Here is an 18,705-nt window from a genome sequence, read left to right on the forward strand (position 1 = left end):
ATCATTAGTATTTTTATTAGGCCTGAATCCAAATTGGCAGGGGTTGAGTATGTTTTGGGAGATAAGGTAGGAGTAGATTCGTTTATGAATTAATTTTTCGAAGATTTTTGAGAGAGGGTGTAAGTTGGATATTGGCCTATAGTTATTCAACTCTGTTTGGTCTCCTCCTTTGTGGATCGGGGTGACCCTTGCTATTTTGAGTACTGTAGGGAAGGTGGAGGATTCAATGGATTTGTTAAAGAGTGTTGCAATGATTGGTGATAGCACTTGTGACACTTTTTTGTATATAAAGGGTGGTAAGGTATTTAAATCTCCTGCCTTGTTTTTTAGTGTGTTGATAATAAGGGAGACTTCGTATGGGTTAGTCGGAGCTAGGAACAGTGTGTTCGGGTAGTTGCCGGTGAGGTAGTCATTTGGTGGGGTATCTGAGCTTGGGATTTTATTGGCAAGGTTTTGTCCTATAGTGGAGAAGAAATCATTAAGTCTGTTTGCTGTTTCTGTTGGTGGGAGTTGGGGTTCATCTGATTTTGCTAATTTTATTTCGCTATTTCGTGATATCTTTTTTGTTCCTAGAATTTCTGATAGGGTTTTCCAGGTCTTTTTTATATCACCTCGTAAGTTGGATAATCTGTTCTCATAATACAATTTTTTTGCCCTTCTTATCAGGCTGGTTAGGATTGACGAGTAACGTTTTGTTTGGTCTCTGGTTATGTGACCCATTCTGTACTGTTTTTCATATTGGTGTTTTGTATTTATGGATTTGAGAATGCTGGGTGTTAGCCAGGGACTGTTCAGTCTCTTAGCTGTCATCTGTTTAGTTTTTTTTAGGGCAGTGCTTGTTATAGAGGTATTGGGTCTTTTTTAGAAAATTATTAATACATTCGTCAATATCTGTATAGATTTCTAGCTCAGTGTGCCAGTCAATGTTTGCTACTGCTGTTGTGAAGTTATTAATGGCTGCCTCATTGTGAAGTCTGAAGGTGACTTTAGTAGTGTCTTGGGGTAATTTACCAAGAGTTGTTATGAGGAAAGTCGGGTAGTGGTCTGTGGTATTATCTGTAATTATGCCTGATTTTAAAGGGGATATGGTGTTGGTCCAGATGTGGTCAAGTAGGGAAACACTAGTCTCTGTAACTCTTGTAGGTTTTGTTACTGTTGGTAGCAACATACAGTTACTCATTGTGTTTGTGAATTCAGTAACGTGTGGGTCCTGGTCTTGCAGGAGATTTATATTGAAGTCACCTGAGAGTAGTAAGTGATCTTTGTTCATGCGTGCATCAGTTATCATACTTCCTAGGTTTTGACTAAATTGGCTAATGTTTGACTGTGGAACTCTGTAGATGTTTATCAATGTGAGAGGTTTTTGTAGGTATTTGGATTTGAATTTGGCTATTATATATTCCCCATGTTCATCCCTTGTGCAAGTATTAGTGATACATTCTAGTTGGTCTGAGTAGTATATGGCTGTGCCACCCCCTTGTTGGTCTGGCCTACAGTTGTGTATGGCTGTGTAACCAGGAATGGCATAGACATCTGTACTATCAGGCTTTAGCCAGGTTTCAGTTAGTGTAATGATGGACATATTGGCATGTAAGGAATTTAGTAATGCTATGAGGTCATCGTAATGCTTGCTTAAAGATCTGATATTGTAGTTAAAGATAGTTATGTTGTTGTTGGCACTGAGAAGTGCCTTTGATTGTTCTGCAGTGTAGTAATTACAGTAACTGTTTGATTCATTTAAGTCATTAAATAAGAGATTGGTATCAGGATCAATGCTTGTAATCATAAGATTTGTAGTGAATCTATAGTTAGAATTAAGTATAAAACAAAGTAAATAGTCTTAAGCTAAAAAATAGCACCTGAATTATTTAACAAATGTAAAATAATGAGCTAAGGTAGTAAGGTAGGATTTGAAATATGCAAGTGCATGGCCTCTTATACCATAATGGTTAAGTTTGTGGAGTAGGATGCTGTGGTTTACTGTGTCAAAAGCTTTTCTTAGGTCAGGAGACACCTTATTTTTCAAGGAATCCGGTTGGGTGTTAAGAGCACCTAGAAACTTTTTCAGCTTTTGAATCCGGTCATTGGTTCTTATTTCTTGGACGAATCCGGTCAGTGGATCACGTATTTGAATGAAACCGGTCGGTGATTTTGAACTAGCTCGTGTAAGGACTTCTGGAATATTATTTAACAGAAAAATATGCATTCAGTTTGATACAAAAAGTACAACTTGCGTATTGGAGAAACCGATGACTTCCGCCAGCTTCTACTATGACGAACAGCCGGTGACCTCTAGCACCCTTTTTTTTACAGCCTGAGGTTTTGGGCACTTATACATCACTGTATTTAGCTTTTCTAGAGTTTTTTTTCACCTCCACCACTTCAAGTACTATTTTATCACTATTGTTGGCTATGGTAGGGCGACGTTCAAAAAAGAAGAATTTTCTAATGTTCGGCACTCCACTACACTAAGTCAGTGACATCAGTGACATACTACTATATAGAAAGCGCCTTGTTATGCAGAGCATTTCGGGCAAATTAGGTCAGTTTTGTCCCAGGATGAGACCCACACCAGTCGACTAACTCCCAGGTTCCCATTTTACTGATGGGGAACATAGACAACCGGTGTAAAGAAACACGCCCAATGTTTCTACCCTCGCTGGGAATCGAACCCAGCAAGCGGCACAGAGTGGTGCCCCGTTACAATTATTCAGGTATACACAAATACAATTACATAGATTATCATACATAGCAGCATATATCTAGAAAACCTAGGATAACCCAAAAAAGTTAGAGTGCTTTATTTCCATTGGGGTAGAGGCCCAGTTATTGATGCGTGCCCCAATTTCTTTATGAGAGCCATCACAAAGGAACCAAGTGGAAATAAGTCACTGACTTTTTTGGGTTATCCTAGGTTCTCTACACATATGCTGTTATATATAAATTATGTAACTGCTCGAAATGCCTCGGAATGACAGCGGCTTTCTTTGCTCCAATCATATTATGATATGTAAACACACATTGTAACCTTAGCAAATAAATAAATATTTTATTTTATTTTTATTTATTTTAACTGTATTTAAGTATACCTGAATAAACTTACTCTATATGGCAACAGCAGCACTATCAGCCCCACCCGTGGATTACTGAACAGAACCATCAACATAAAATAATTCGTGAGTGTGCTGTGTGACTAAGTTGTCAGTACAGATTAAGGCATCCTTCTTGGTTTTAAGGACAAGATTTTTTTTTAGATTTTGCCACCGAAGTGGCTAGTTTATTGTGCACCCCATATCCATCCTGTGGTCGGTAGCGCAGGAACATATGGATACACAAAAGGCCTAGGAACTAGACCCCAAAGGGTTAACATGAGTACATATGGGTTTATATCTACATATCTACAGTTCACTTATCTGTTAAAAGCAAATTTAGGAAATTTGCTTAGTATATCTGGTATCTTATTTTCATTAATAAGATATCTTGACATGTCACATAGGTTATTATACTGTCTATCTGCAAGGAAAAGCTTTGGTTGTGATTTAAGAAGTTTTTGGAAGGGAAATGGAGGGATGGTAGTTTGAAATGAGTAATATCCCATGGAGCGGGGAAATGCCGCTGTTGCCTTACTTGGTCCAAGTTGGACCGAAACTTCGTCCTAAGTTTCGTTCTCAAATGTGCGGGTTATTCATGCTTTGTTGGAATCATGTTAGTTTAATATCTTTATTATGCACCCCACACCCATCCTGTGGGCGGTAGTCAAAAGATTACAAAGGTACATAATGGGTCCAGGGACTGGACCCCAAAGTTATGATAGCTGAACTAGTTACAAAGTTAATGAACTCCTGGTAGATCTGGTCACAATTTATTTATTTATTTATTTAATAATTTGAACATGCATACATAGGTACAAAAAAATACAGGTAAGAGCAGCATGCCAAAGCCATTTGTATGCATAGCATTACGGGCAGGCTTAAAATTAACTTAAGATTAACTAAGCAATGATATAATCAGTGATAAAACATTATTGTAAACAGATAACAATAAAGCACAAATGAGTATTACAAAGACAGGTCATATGGTTGCATGCATTGCTGTACATTCAGTAGAATGGAGTATTCTGTTAGGTAGTGTATTTAAGATAAGATAAGATAAGATTTCGTTCGGATTTTTAACCCCGGAGGGTTAGCCACCCAGGATAACCCAAGAAAGTCAGTGCGTCATCGAGGACTGTCTAACTTATTTCCATTGGGGTCCTTAATCTTGTCCCCCAGGATGCGACCCACACCAGTCGACTAACACCCAGGTACCTATTTGCTGCTAGGTGAACAGGACAGCAGGTGTAAGGAAACGTGTCGGAATGTTTCCACCCGCCGGGAATCGAACCCGGGCCCTCCGTGTGTGAAGCGGGAGCTTTAGCCACCAGGCCACCGGGCCACCAATAACAAAGTTAGATCGGGTCTTAGGTTTAACATTTATGTGATATAATTGTGAGAAACATTTAAAATATACAATTTATAAGGTTCAGTTATTCAGTATTTATTTGGTTTTGGGTGAGTAAGTGATCTTTGAGAAGAGATTCGAATTTATAAGCAGGTAGTGTTTCTTTTATATTTACAGGTAATGAATTCCAGATTTTAGGGCCTTTTATGTGCATTGAGTTTTTGCATAGCGTGAGATGGACACAAGGAACATCAAAGAGTGATCTGTGCCTTGTGTTATGGTCATATGTTCTGTTGAGGTTGGCAAGGAGATGTTTGAGGGGAGGGTTAATATCAGAGTTAAGTGTTCTATGTATGTAATAGGTGCAGTAATAAGTATGGATGTTTTGTATGGTGAGTAGGTTTAGTGTTTTGAATATTGGTGGAGTGTGCTGCCTGTAGTGTGAATTTGTTATCATTCTGATTGCAGCCTTTTGTTGGGTAATTAGTGGTCTGAGATGGTTAATTGTTGTTGAGCCCCATGCACAAATTCCATAGGTGAGATAGGGGTAAATAAGAGAGTGATATAGGGCCAGGAGAGCTGACTGTGGAACATAGTACCGTATCTTCGATAGTATGCCTACGGTCTTGGAAATTTTCTTAGAAATTTGTTGTATATGTGTATGAAATTTGAGTCTATTATCAAGGTGGATTCCTAAGAATTTTCCCTCTGTTAGCTTTGTGATAGGTGATCCGTTTATCATTATGTTAAGAGGGACATCTGTAGCTCTGTTACTAAACTGAATGTGAGTACAAGGCCTCTCTGCCTTGTACTCACCTCTGTCGCCTCTCTTCACAGATGTGGGAGACAGCCTCTGTCCCCCCACGTTTGGTTCAGCCTTCCTTTGTAGCCAGGGCCCAGCGTTCCCTGACCTGCCTTACTCTTCCTGCACTTGTGGTGACTCCCTCCCCTCTCCACTCTCCGGCACTCCCCTGGCTGGACCTGACACGATACATCCACCTGGATTGGCACTACAGGAACAGGGAACCCCCTCAGTTAGTTGCATTTCTGTCTGAAGAGTTTCGCTCTGTTACATATGGCTCTTCATTCTCCGTCTACACGGATGGCTCGGCACGGTCCTCCCCCCTTCTACATCATCTGCGGCCTTCTTCGCTAACCTCTCCCTGTGTCAAACGTGGCGGTTGGACCCTGCTCATTTTGTTCTGGCAGGGGAGCTCTTCGCCATTCACCAGGCTCTGGCTTTTGTCATAGATCACATTCCCCCACAACCACTGGTCCTCTTCTCTGATTCCCAATCTTCCCTGGCACTTTTGTGCTCTGCCCGTCCACGATCACTGTGCGTCCTCGTTCGTCAGACACAATCTCTCCTCATGCGCATCTTGCGGAGCCCAGGTTGGAGCATCTCCCTTCAGTGGGTTCCCGCCCAAGTTGGAATCTGGGGCAATGAAGTGGCAGATCGGGCGGCCTCCCTCGCGCACACACTTCCTACTGTTACCCCTCTTTCCCTGGGCCACAGTGATTTCACAAGGGCTGTCTGGAAGGGAATCCGTCATCAGTGACAAGAGGGCCTTGCACACTCCCTCTCTTCTTCGGCGTTGGGCTCTGTCCGAACTTTTAATGGCCCCTGCCCTTGGGCTCGCCATCCCAACCGCTCGGTGGACGTTGTACTGACTCGCCTTCGATTCGGGCACTCGCGACTGGTGGCTCATCTATATCGCCTTCGGATGACGGACTCTCCGTACTGCCAGTGGTGTCCCTCACAGCCTGAGACGGCGGAACACTTCCTGCTGTGGTGCCCACGTTATCACTCTGCACGGACTACTCTCTGTGCGGCCTTGCTCACACTTGGGGTGCATACTTTCACTCTATCTGTCCTCCTCAACGGGGAGGGGTTTCGCCCTCTGGACCGTCAGGAGATATTGGCTTGTACCTGCTGGCTTCAGGACGTATCAGAGACATATGATATTAGTCAAGACATTCTTCCACTTTGGTCGATATTCCCTCCTAGCACTGGACGGCCTGGCTCAATACGGCGTATGCTGTCAGTGGCCCTGAAACCCCAACAGAAGAAGAAGTATGCTGTAGGTAATAACATCCTCACCAGGCGACGTGGAGTTGCCCTTAGTTGGTGCTGCATCAAGTTCATAATTAGTGAAAGGAATGTTGCAGTCATAGTTATAGTTATCTGTTTACAATAATGTATTATCACTGATTTCATCATTGCTTAGTTAATTTTAAGCCAGCCCGTAATGCTATGCATAGTATAAGTGGCTTTGGCATGCTGCTCTTATCTGTATTTTTTTTGTACCTCTGTATGTATGCTCAAATTGTTAATTAAATAAATAAATAAATCTGCCTTGCTGACTTTACTCTTTATAAAGCGTCAGCTCTGGTGGCCCTAAATAACCCCAACGACGACGCCCTAACCAATGAAAGAAAAGGAAGTTAATGATTCATGGGGTAAACGCAATAAGTGGTGAATGAGGCTGTTGTCAAAATCAAATATCAGTACAGTTAGTGTTTTTTTTATTTAATCTTCCCCTTTGAATTGAACCTGAATTGCTTCCCATCTTCCAGGTGTTGTATGTTCCCTACGGGTTAGTAAGTTTATTATTAATAATAATTTCTTTATTTTCTACAAGTACATGTACAAGGTATACAGGCCTAACTGACATCAATTACATACTACTATATAGAAAGCCGCTTGTTATGCTGAGTATTTCAGGCAGAACTACTATATAGAAAGCCGCTTGTTATGCAGATTAGATCAGTTGTCCCAGGATGCGACCCACACCAGTCAGCTACCATCCAGGTACCCATTTTACTGGGAGTGATCATGTCGGAGGATCTCACCTTCAAGGACCATAACATTGTATCAATCGCATCTGCTAGAAAAATGACAGGATGGATAATGAGAACCTTCAAAACTAGGGAGGCCAAGCCCATGATGACACACTTCAGGTCACTTGTTCTATCTAGGCTGGAATATTGCTGCACACTAACAGCACCTTTCAAGGCAGGTGAAATTGCCGACCTAGAAAATGTACAGAGAACTTTCACGGCGCGCATAACGGAGATAAAACACCTCAATTATTGGGAGCGCTTGAGGTTCCTAAACCTGTATTCCCTGGAACGCAGGAGGGAGAGATACATGATTATATACACCTGGAAAATCCTAGAGGGACTAGTACCGAACTTGCACACGAAAATCACTCACTACGAAAGCAAAAGACTTGGCAGACGATGCACCATCCCCCCAATGAAAAGCAGGGGTGTCACTAGCACGTTAAGAGACCATACAATAAGTGTCAGGGGCCCGAGACTGTTCAACTGCCTCCCAGCACACATAAGGGGGATTACCAACAGACCCCTGGCAGTCTTCAAGCTGGCACTGGACAAGCACCTAAAGTCAGTTCCGGATCAGCCGGGCTGTGGCTCGTACGTTGGTTTGCGTGCAGCCAGCAGCAACAGCCTGGTTGATCAGGCTCTGATCCACCAGGAGGCCTGGTCACAGACCGGGCCGCGGGGGCGTTGACCCCCGGAACTCTCTCCAGGTAAACTCCAGGTGAACATAGACAATCAGTGTAAAGAAGCATGCCCAGTGTTTCTACCCTCGCTGGGAATCGAACCCAGACTTCGCCGTGTGAAGCGAGAGCTTTGGCCTTGTAATATTATTTAAGATTTAAAAGTTAAAACAGCTGAGTAACTCAACTCTGTGCTTCCAGTGGCCTGGTGGCAGAAGCTCTCGCATCACACGGTGAGGATCCAGGGTTGATTCCTGGCGAAGGGCTGGAAACATGAGATGTGTTTCCTTACCCATAACAAACAAAACAAAATTTATTTCTTTGCAAGATTACATTGAAATTATGAAATTACAATAATGAGTTGCAGTGGAAAGAGAGTCACTATAATGCCTAGGAATTATGGGCAGATTTAATTTAATGGCTTACAGACTACTTAATACTAAAGAAATTGATCATAGTTTAAGTTGTACACTTTTTTTTTATTTATAGTTGACAGTAATTTTACTCTAATTACAATAGTTTCAAAAATAAATATTGAAATTATATTATGGGAATATAACATTGTGAGTTGTTGAAAGTAGTTTACAGTCTGAGAATGCTACAATTGGGTGTAAGGCAGTATTGTTTTGGGTAGGTGTTTATACTACAGTGTAGTATTAATAATGTATGAACATGGGCATCTAGATTTGAAGTTTTAAGCTTTAGGTAATTGGGAGATTTTTAATAAAGTTAAATACTGAGTATTGAGTATTTAGTTTAGGGTGAGTAGGTGGCTCTTGAGAAGAGCCTTAAATTGGTGTTCAGACCTGGTTACTTTAGTATTTACTGGTAATGAATTCCAAATTTTGAGGCCTTTTATGTGTATAGAGTTTTTACAGTGAGATATGGACACAGGGTACATCAAAAAGAGATCTGTGTCTTGTGTTGTGGTCGTGTGTCCTGTTAGGGTTGGTGAGAAGTTTGAGTGAAGTGTTCTATGTATGTAGTAGGCACATGAATAAGTATAAATGTTCTTAATGGTGAGCAGTTTTAGACCTTTGAATATTGGTGGAGTATGCTGTTAGGAGTGGGAATTTGTTATCATTCTGACTGCAGCCTTTTGCTGGGTTATTAGTAGTCTTAGGTGATTTAATGTTGTTGATCCCCATGCACAAATTCCATATGTGAAATAAGGGTAGATGAGTGAATGATACAGTGCAAAGAGAGCTGATTGTGGAACATAGTACCTTATCTTTGATAGTATGCCTACTGTCGTAGAGATTTTCTTAGAAATTTGTTGTATGTGTGTCTGGAATTTGAGGCTACTGTCTAGGTGGCTTCCTAGGAATTTTCCCTCTGCGAGTCTTGTGATGGGTGATCCATTTGGCGTTATGTTTAGTGGAACATTTGCAGCTCTGTTTCCAAACTGAATAAAATAAGTTTTGTCAGTATTAAGGGTAAGCTTATTTGTCATCATCCAGGTACTAGTTATTTTCTGCAATTCGGCATTAACAGTGTTAGCCAGTATGACTGGGTTTGGGTGAGAGAAGATGATGTTGTGTCATCTGCAAATAATATGGGTTTGAGTAGCCATGATGCATTTGGTAGGTCATTGATGTAAATGAGAAAGAGGAGTGGGCCAAGGACACTTCCTTGTGGAACACTGACTGTGATTGGTTGCGTGGAAGAATTTGCTCTATTTGTGTACACATATTGGCTTCTGTTACTAAGGTACTTGGGTGTTAGTCGACTGTGTGGGTCGCATCCTGGGACAAAACTGACCTAATTTGCCTGAAATGCACTGCATAACAAGGGGCTTACTATATAGTAGTATGTCATTGATGTCAGCTAGGCCTGTATACCTTGTACATGTACTGGTAGTAAATAAAGATATTATTATTATTATTATTATTATATTGAAGCCTCATGCATAATTTTACAATAGTTTTATAAATTATGTAGAATTCAATCTAGGATAACTCAGTTAAGTTGGTGTTAAACTACTCACATTGGTAGTGCTTGGCTCTCATCCCAGAGGACTCCAGGTGAGGTCAAATCCTGGATGAAACAAGACTGAACGGTAAGTATTAATACCTGTTGTCCCTTTTACTTAGCAGTAAATAGATACCTAGGCAGTAGTCAACTGTTGTAGTCTAATTTATCCTTGATTTTTTTTACTTGGTTATATGGTTCATACGAAGTAGTAAATAGGGAGGCAAGGTCAACATTACAGTAGTTTCAGGTGTTGGCATCTTGAGTCAGCAAATATTCCCCAGCACTAGTAAATCTGCAAGTCTGTGTGGAGTGTTACCTACAGCATACCTGAAGTGATCACTTATAGGAAAGCAGAGTGTTAGTTTTAAGGGTTTTCGGTAACCAATAAGTCTGGCAAGTCTGAGGTTGCAGGACCTCTTAGGGGAGGTTCCCTGATGCTGGTGATGGGTTCTTGATCCAGGGAATTGAACTTATGCTCCAGTTTCTTGAATCGTTTACAGTGCCTTTCATTCTCCCAGGCACTGTACAACTCTTGTGAGTTTAGCATTTCCCCATTGAATGTAATAATTATGAGGTTGCTGGAGAGAATGTACATTAATTTCTTTCCTTCGTAAGTCTTCCAGAGTGCACTGTGGGTTTAACTGAGGAAGTTCTTGGTGTCTACTTGCCACTGCTGGTCTGACATAGTTCAGGTGTTGCAGTCTTCTAGAAGGCTGTGGATCTTGAAATTGTAGTCTCTCATGGTCATTATTAGTACAGTATTACATTCATGGAGGTAGCACTAAACCCATAGGGGTCATACAGCACCTAGGGGAACAGGAGCCACTCATGTTCAAGCCAAGGAGAGGGAGGGTAAGTCCAGTTCATTGTATTAGGAACCCCTTACCAGCATCAAGGAAGTCTGTAATGCTCACAATGACTACACTGCCTCCTTTATCAGTGGTAGTGATGGGTATACTGTCATCCTCAGGTCAAGTATGTGAGTATGTTGAGGTAGCACAGTGGAATGATAGAGTTAGTAAAATTTGTGACAGCTGCCTTGATAATACCCTTTGTAAACCTTGTGTCACCAAACCAATGGTTTTAGATGATGGTGTCTAACTCTTGTAAGTTGAGTTTGTATACTCCAGTAGAGAATTTAAGCCCAGGCCCATAGTGTGTGAGTGTGTAGATGGATAAATTGTTCATGGTGTCTGCCCATCTACCTTCACTTATTGTTAGAACAAAAGTGCTAGAGTTTGCCATTAAGTCAAACCTTCCATTGTAAGCTGGCAATCATAATTCATGAAATATAATAGCTGTAACATGATTGCAGATGGATCACACTGGTCTATGAGTTTTAGGACTTGCCTGCCATGGGTTCAAGCTTCACCTGTTCTGTGACTGGGCAGTCAAAATTTTGCTGAGGATTGTTTCAGAAGTGTTCTGGTCAACACTGGGAACCTGGTCCTCAGTGTGTGTGCTATTCTAGCGAGTAGCAGCAAATGGAGACAAGGTGGAAGCGGAGAAATGTTGAAGAACTGAAGTAAGGTATGAATATATCCCTATTCTGTCTTTCAGGAAAGAAGAGCAGTTGTGGAAGTCCTAAGATATCAAAAGAAGTGAAGGGAACTCTGCAGTAAATATTCATAATGTATATGTTCTTACTGTTGCTTTTGTCTTTATTTCATAGTTATTTGTATTGTCATTCTGTGCTTGTATTATTGGTAGTGTTGTTTCCATACTCTTTCATTTTTACCACTTAAGCAGACAGTTCTGTTTTGTTTTGTGTGGTTTCTGTGTATAATTTTGGCCGTGAAATAGTATTTTCAGTGATGTGCAAATAGTAGACAGTAAATGAATGATCACATAGCCTAACCCATAGTGATGAGGACCAATGGTTGTGTATACATATACAGGCAGGCTCCACTTTACAGCATTTCACCAATACAGCAGTTTTTAATTATACCCATTCTTAATTTGTTCAGACTGCCTGTGATAAATGTATTCACCACTCATTATGAGCTAAGGATGAAAATTTTTGAGGTAAGTAATGTGTATACTATATGCTTTTTTTTTTTTTAGACGTAGCTCTATTGCTTACTTAATACATGATAGTGTAAACATGTTATCTGGCTTTTAAATGCATTTCAGAGTGACAAAAAGACTATGATTCACTCTGTGGCAATTTTCGCTATGCAGCAGTAGCCTAGAACCTAACCTGCTGTATAAGTGGGGACTACCTGTACTGTATTTCAAGACCAAAATGAATAGTTTATGCTGTATCCCAATTTTTACATGATGCTATCTTAAATTACCTCACCATTAATCTAAATTAAGCTGTCTTTCTTCAGTAATGTATTTTTTTCTCAATTCATGCCTTTTTTCGTTTCTTTGAACTTTTATCATTCTATTTTTATTTTAATTATTTGTCTTGGAAATTTATTTAATACTGAGCATTGCATCAGAAGTTGTTTTATATATACCTGGAGTTTACCTGGAGTTTACCTGGAGAGAATTCCGGGGGTCAACGCCCCCGCGGCCCGGTCTGAGACCAGGCCTCCTGGTGGATCAGAGCCTGATCAACCAGGCTGTTGCTGCTGGCTGCACGCAAACCAACATACGAGCCACAGCCCGGCTGATCCGGAACTGACTTTAGGTGCTTGTCCAGTGCCAGCTTGAAGACTGCCAGGGGTCTGTTGGTAATCCCCCTTATGTGTGCTGGGAGGCAGTTGAACAGTCTCGGGCCCCTGACACTTATTGTATGGTCTCTTAACGTGCTAGTGACACCCCTGCTTTTCATTGGGGGGATGGTGCATCGTCTGCCAAGTCTTTTGCTTTCGTAGTGGGTGATTTTCGTGTGCAAGTTCGGTACTAGTCCCTCTAGGATTTTCCAGGTGTATATAATCATGTATCTCTCCCTCCTGCGTTCCAGGGAATACAGGTTTAGGAACCTCAAGCGCTCCCAATAATTGAGGTGTTTTATCTCCGTTATGCGCGCCGTGAAAGTTCTCTGTACATTTTCTAGGTCGGCAATTTCACCTGCCTTGAAAGGTGCTGTTAGTGTGCAGCAATATTCCAGCCTAGATAGAACAACTTTGATTTTTTTTTATTATTATTAACACACTGGCCGATTCCCACCAAGGCAGGGTGGCCGAAAAAAAGAAAAACTTTCACCATCATTCACTCCATCACTGTCTTGCCAGAAGGGTGCTTTACACTACAGTTTTTAAAATGCAACATTAACACCCCTCCTTCAGAGTGCAGGCACTGTACTTCCCATCTCCAGGACTCAAGTCCGGCCTGCCGGTTTCCCTGAATCCCTTCATAAATGTTACTTTGCTCACACTCCAACAGCACGTCAAGTATTAAAAACCATTTGTCTCCATTCACTCCTATCAAACACTCTCATGCATGCCCGCTGGAAGTCCAAACCCCTCGCACACAAAACCTCCTTTACCCCCTCCCTCCAGCCTTTCCTAGGCCGACCCCTACCCTGCCTTCCACTACAGACTAATACACTCTTGTAGTCATTCTGTTTCGCTCCATTCTCTCTACATGTCCGAACCACCTCAACAACCCTTCCTCAGCCTTCTGGACAACAGTTTTGGTAATCCCACACCTCCTCCTAACTTCCAAACTACGAATTCTCTGCATTATATTCACACCACACATTGCCCTCAGACATTACATCTCCACTGCCTCCAGCCTTCTCCTCGCTGCAACATTCATCACCCATGCTTCACACCCATATAAGAGCGTTGGTAAAACTATACTCTCATACATTCCCCTCTTTGCCTCCAAGGACAAAGTTCTTTGTCTCCACAGACTCCTAAGTGCACCGCTCACCCTTTTCCCCTCATCAATTCTATGATTCACCTCATCTTTCATAGACCCATCCGCTGACACGTCCACTCCCAAATATCTGAATACATTCACCTCCTCCATACTCTCTCCCTCCAATCTGATATCTAATCTTTCATCACCCTAATCTTTTTGTTATCCTCATAACCTTACTCTTTCCTGTATTCACTTTTAATTTTCTTCTTTTGCATACCCTACCAAATTCATCCACCAACCTCTGCAACTTCTCTTCAGAATCTCCCAAGAGCACAGTGTCATCAGCAAAGAGCAACTGTGACAACTCCCACTTTGTGTGATTCTTTATCTTTTAACTCCACGCCACTTGCCAAGACCCTCGCATTTGCTTCTCTTACAACCCCATCTATAAATACAGTGGACCCCCGGTATTCGATGGCATCGGTATTTGATAAGTCCGGTATTGATGCATTATATCGCAAAAAATTTTCCTCGGTATTCGATTGAAAACCCAGTATTCGATACGATTTGTACGAGACCTGTCCACGTGTGGCCTGAACTGCACCGTGTGTGCCAGTGTTTACAAGCCAGCCAGTGTGCGCGCATCTAAGGATACATTCGGTACATTCCATATTATCAATATTATCACTGTGTTTGGTGCTTGTTTCTGCAAAATAAGTTACCATGGGCCCCAAGAAAGCTTCTAGTGCCAACCCTGTGGTAAAAAGGGTGAGAATTAGTATGGAAATTAAGAAAGATTTTGAAGGGTTTGGGGCTAACCCTGAGAAGCCTATGCCAGTTGTGGAATCCATTGTGCCTACTTCAAAAATTAAGGAAATGTGTGCACAGTGGGTTGTAGTGCAAACTTTTAGGGATGAAAATCACCCTAACACAGCTATTGCAAGCCGTGCTGGTGACTATTACAATGAAAATGTTGTGGCCCATTTTAGACAAATCGTAAAGAAATGGGAGGTACAGAGCTCTATGGACAGATTTGTTGTGCGACAGAGGTCCAGTGACTCTCAAGCTGGTCCTAGTGGCATTAAAAGAAGAAGGGAAGTAACCCCGGAAAAGGACTTGCTACCTCAAATCCTAAAGGAAGGGGATTCCCCTTCTAAACACTAATACACCTCTCCCCTCCTCCCATCCCATCAATCATCACCAGATCTTCATTAAAGGTAAGTGTCAATTATTTTATTGTTATTGTAATTATTCTATTGCATTAAACTTAATATTTCATGTAGTAAATTTTTTTTTCATACTTTTGGGTGTCTTGCACGGATTAATTTGATTTCCATTATTTCTTATGAGGAAAATTGATTCGGTTTTCGATATTATCGGTATTCGATGAGCTCTCAGGAACGGATTAATATCGAATACCGGGGGTCCACTGTATATTAAACAACCACGGTGACATCACACATCCTTGTCTAAGGCCTACTTTTACTGGGAAATAATCTCCCTCTTTCCTACATACTCTAACTTGAGCCTCACTATCCTCGTAAAAACTCTTCACTGCTTTCAGTAACCTACCTCCTACACCATACACCTGCAACATCTACCACATTCCCCCCCCCTATCCACCCTGTCAGACGCCTTTTCCAAATCCATAAATGCCACAAAAACCTCTTTAGCCTTATCTAAATACTGTTCACTTACATGTTTCACTGTAAACACCTGGTCCACACACCCCCTACTTTTCCTAAAGCCTCCTTGTTCATCTGCTATCCTATTCTCCGTCTTACTCTTAATTCTTTCAATAATAACTCTACCATACACTTTACCAGGTATACTCAACAGACTTATCCCCCTTACTATACACTTTACCAGGTATACTCAACAGACTTATCCCCCTATAATTTTTGCACTCTCTTTTATCCCCTTTGCCTTTATACAAAGGAACTATGCATGCTCTCTGCCAATCCCTAGGTACCTTACCCTCTTCCATACATTTTTATTAAATAATAGCACCAACCACTCCAAAACTATATCCCCACCTGCTTTTAACATTTCTATCTTTATCCCATCAATCCCAGCTGCCTTACCCCCTTTCATTTTACCTACTGCTTCTCGAACTTCCCCCACACTCACAACTGGCTCTTCCTCACTCCTACAAGATGTTATTCCTCCTTGCCCTATACATGAAATCACAGCTTCCCTATCTTCATCAACATTTAACAATTCCTCAAAATATTCCTTCCATCTTTCCAGTACCTCTAACTCTCCATTTAATAACTCTCCTCTCCTATTTTAACTGACAAATCCATTTGTTCTCTAGGCTTCCTTAACTTGTTAATCTCACTCCAAAACTTTTTCTTATTTTCAACAAAATTTGTTGATAACATCTCACCCACTCTCTCATTTGCTCTCTTTTTACATTGCTTCACCACTCTCTTAACCCTTTCAGGGTCCGTCCCGTAGATCTACGGCTTTATGTTCAGGGTCCAAACCGTAGATCTACGCCATGAGCTCAGCTCACTCTGATAAACTGTGAGTGGTACATTTGGGCCTAGATATGAGAGAATACATCTATGTGGTATGTGTGCACCACATAAAACAGATCCTGCAGCACACTGTGCATAATGAGAGAAAAAAAATGAAATCATGATTTTTCGATTAAAACAGCAACTTTGCAGTGTTTTTTCGTATGTTTTTTATAGTTGTATTTGCGATTTCTTGGTCTCATTTGATAGAATGGAAGACATATTACAGAAATAGAGATGATTTTGATTGGTTTTAGCATTGGAAATGGCTTGAAACTGAGCTCAAAGTAGCGGAAATGTTAAATTTTTGCCGATATTCAAGAGTAAAGAAACGACCTCACACGTCTAATACACATCAGCTGGTGGGTCTAATATACATTCACAAATATGGTGATGATATTTATACAATTATTACAGTATTGCATAACAGTAAATCTTCTATTTTTTGGTGTGAATAAAAATTCATTATGTGAATAAAAAATCAAAATGCAATTTATTTGTAAAGCCTCAAAACATAACTAATGAACAGAGGAAATGTTAGTTTAGTGCCAGGAATGCCTACATTGTTCATTCTGGACCCTATTTTGAAATTGGAATATTTTGAACTTTGTGTTAAATTGGCCAAATTAACAATTTCCGATCACTTTATTTTGTAGTTGAAACAGTTGACTTGGCGATTTATTGTGCTCAATCGATAGAATAGAAGTAATACTAGTGAAATAGCTAAGAATTTGGTTGATTGGAATAATGTAATTGGCCTAAAATGGGAGTCAAAGTCGGCAAAATCGCCGATTCGTAAATATCGCTGACACATCAAAATTTGCGAGAGCATAATTTCGTCAATTTTCCACCAATTTTCGTACTTTTTGTTTTATTACCTTCACAAAAAGATTCTCTACGATTTCATAAGAAAAAATAACAAATTTTTTTTTTGAAATATCTTGGACACTGGTGCGTGACTCCAGATTTGGGCCTTGGACCCTGAAAGGGTTAACCTCTCTCTTTTTCTCCATATACTCTTCCCTCCTTGCATCACTTCTACTTTGTAAAAACTTTTCATATGCTAACTTTTTCTCCCTTACTGCTCTCTTTACATCATCATTCCAACAATCGCTCCTCTTCCCTCCTGCACCCACTTTCCTGTAACCACAAACTTCTGCTGAACACTCTAACACTACATTTTTAAACCTACCCCATACCTCTTCGACCCCATTGCCTAAGCTCTCATTAGCCCATCTATCCTCCAATAGCTGTTTATATCTTACTCTAACTGCCTCCTCTTTTAGTTTATAAACCTTCACCTCTCTCTTCCCTGATGCTTCTGTTCTCCTTGTATCCCATCTACCTTTCACTCTCAGTGTAGCTACAACTTAAAAAGTGATCTGATATATCTGTGGCCCCTCTATAAACATATACATCTTGAAGTCTACTCAACAGTCTTATCTACCAATACATAATCCAACAAACTACTGTCATTTTGCCCTACATCATATCTTGTATACTTATTTATCCTCTTTTTCTTAAAATATGTATTACCTATAACTAAACCCCTTTCTATACAACGTTCAGTCAAAGGGCTCCCATTATCATTTACACTTGGCACCCCAAACTTACCTACCACACCCTCTCTAAAAGTTTCTCCTACTTTAGCATTCAGGTCCCCTACCACAATTACTCTCTCCTAATACATGTACTAATAAATATGTATGGCTCACAGATGTGTAGTATTTATAAGGATGAGATAAAGTATGTATGGTATTTTGAGATGAGACTTTGTGGGACATATCCCAGTAGGCAATGATATACGTGGAGATTTCACAAGAAATGTTTTCTGTATAAATTTTTATGTATTTGTTATGAGACTAGGGCTCTTTAAGGGAGGTGCCTTGATGCTGGTGAAGGCACTTCATGCAGTGAATTGGAGCTAACCCCTACCATTTCTTGGATTGCCTCCCATTCCCCCCTTTTTCCCTCTGGGCTCAGTAAAAAAGAACTATAATAATGTGAGCCTAGAAAATCTCACGAGTTTTCATTTTTCAGGCTTAAAACTGCAGTGTATTCTTGTCATCTCTTAACTTCGATGAGTGATATAAAGAGTACACATGTATCACAGTCATAATGGCAACTAGTGTAAGTTTTGGTATGTGTTCTTTGTTTCATTATTGACAATGTAATTTTTTAAATATACATTGTATTTCTTTTGTTTTTAAAACATAGTCATACGATATAGATATACATTTTTTTTTTCAACAAGTTGGCCGTCTCCCACCAAGGGAGGGTGACCCAAAAAAGAAAATCCCCAAAAAGAAAATACTCTCATCATCATTCAACACTTTCACCTCACTCATACATAATCACTGTTTTAGCAGAGGCACCCAGATACAACAGTTTAGAAGCATATATAAAAATATATAATATATCCCTCCAAACTGCCAATATCCCAAACCCCTCCTTTAAAGTGCAGGCATTGTACTTCCCATTTCCAG

General features: G+C 40.6%; 1 protein-coding gene across 34 annotated transcripts in view; it reads left to right on the forward strand.

The window, feature by feature from the left end:
- The first annotated feature begins 6,280 nt into the window (after nucleotides 1-6,280).
- LOC128690307 (osteoclast-stimulating factor 1) overlaps nucleotides 6,281-18,705 on the forward strand; it is an 81,806-nt gene continuing 69,381 nt past the window's right edge. For 2 of the 34 annotated variants that reach the window (XM_070090486.1, XM_053778952.2), the window contains exons 1-3: nucleotides 9,906-10,023; nucleotides 11,499-11,556; nucleotides 18,260-18,349. In XM_070090486.1, the coding sequence (XP_069946587.1) occupies nucleotides 18,338-18,349 (12 nt within the window). In that variant the 5' untranslated portion in view covers nucleotides 9,906-10,023; nucleotides 11,499-11,556; nucleotides 18,260-18,337. Of the gene's footprint in view, nucleotides 6,565-6,650; nucleotides 6,954-7,007; nucleotides 7,038-7,228; nucleotides 7,253-9,905; nucleotides 10,024-11,253; nucleotides 11,469-11,498; nucleotides 11,572-18,259; nucleotides 18,360-18,705 lie in introns of those variants that run through there. The other 32 variants (XM_053778938.2, XM_053778930.2, XM_053778932.2 and 29 more) reach the window with 32 other exon arrangements.

The sequence above is a fragment of the Cherax quadricarinatus genome, chromosome 32 (assembly GCF_038502225.1).
Source record: "Cherax quadricarinatus isolate ZL_2023a chromosome 32, ASM3850222v1, whole genome shotgun sequence".
Lineage (NCBI taxonomy): Eukaryota > Metazoa > Arthropoda > Malacostraca > Decapoda > Parastacidae > Cherax > Cherax quadricarinatus.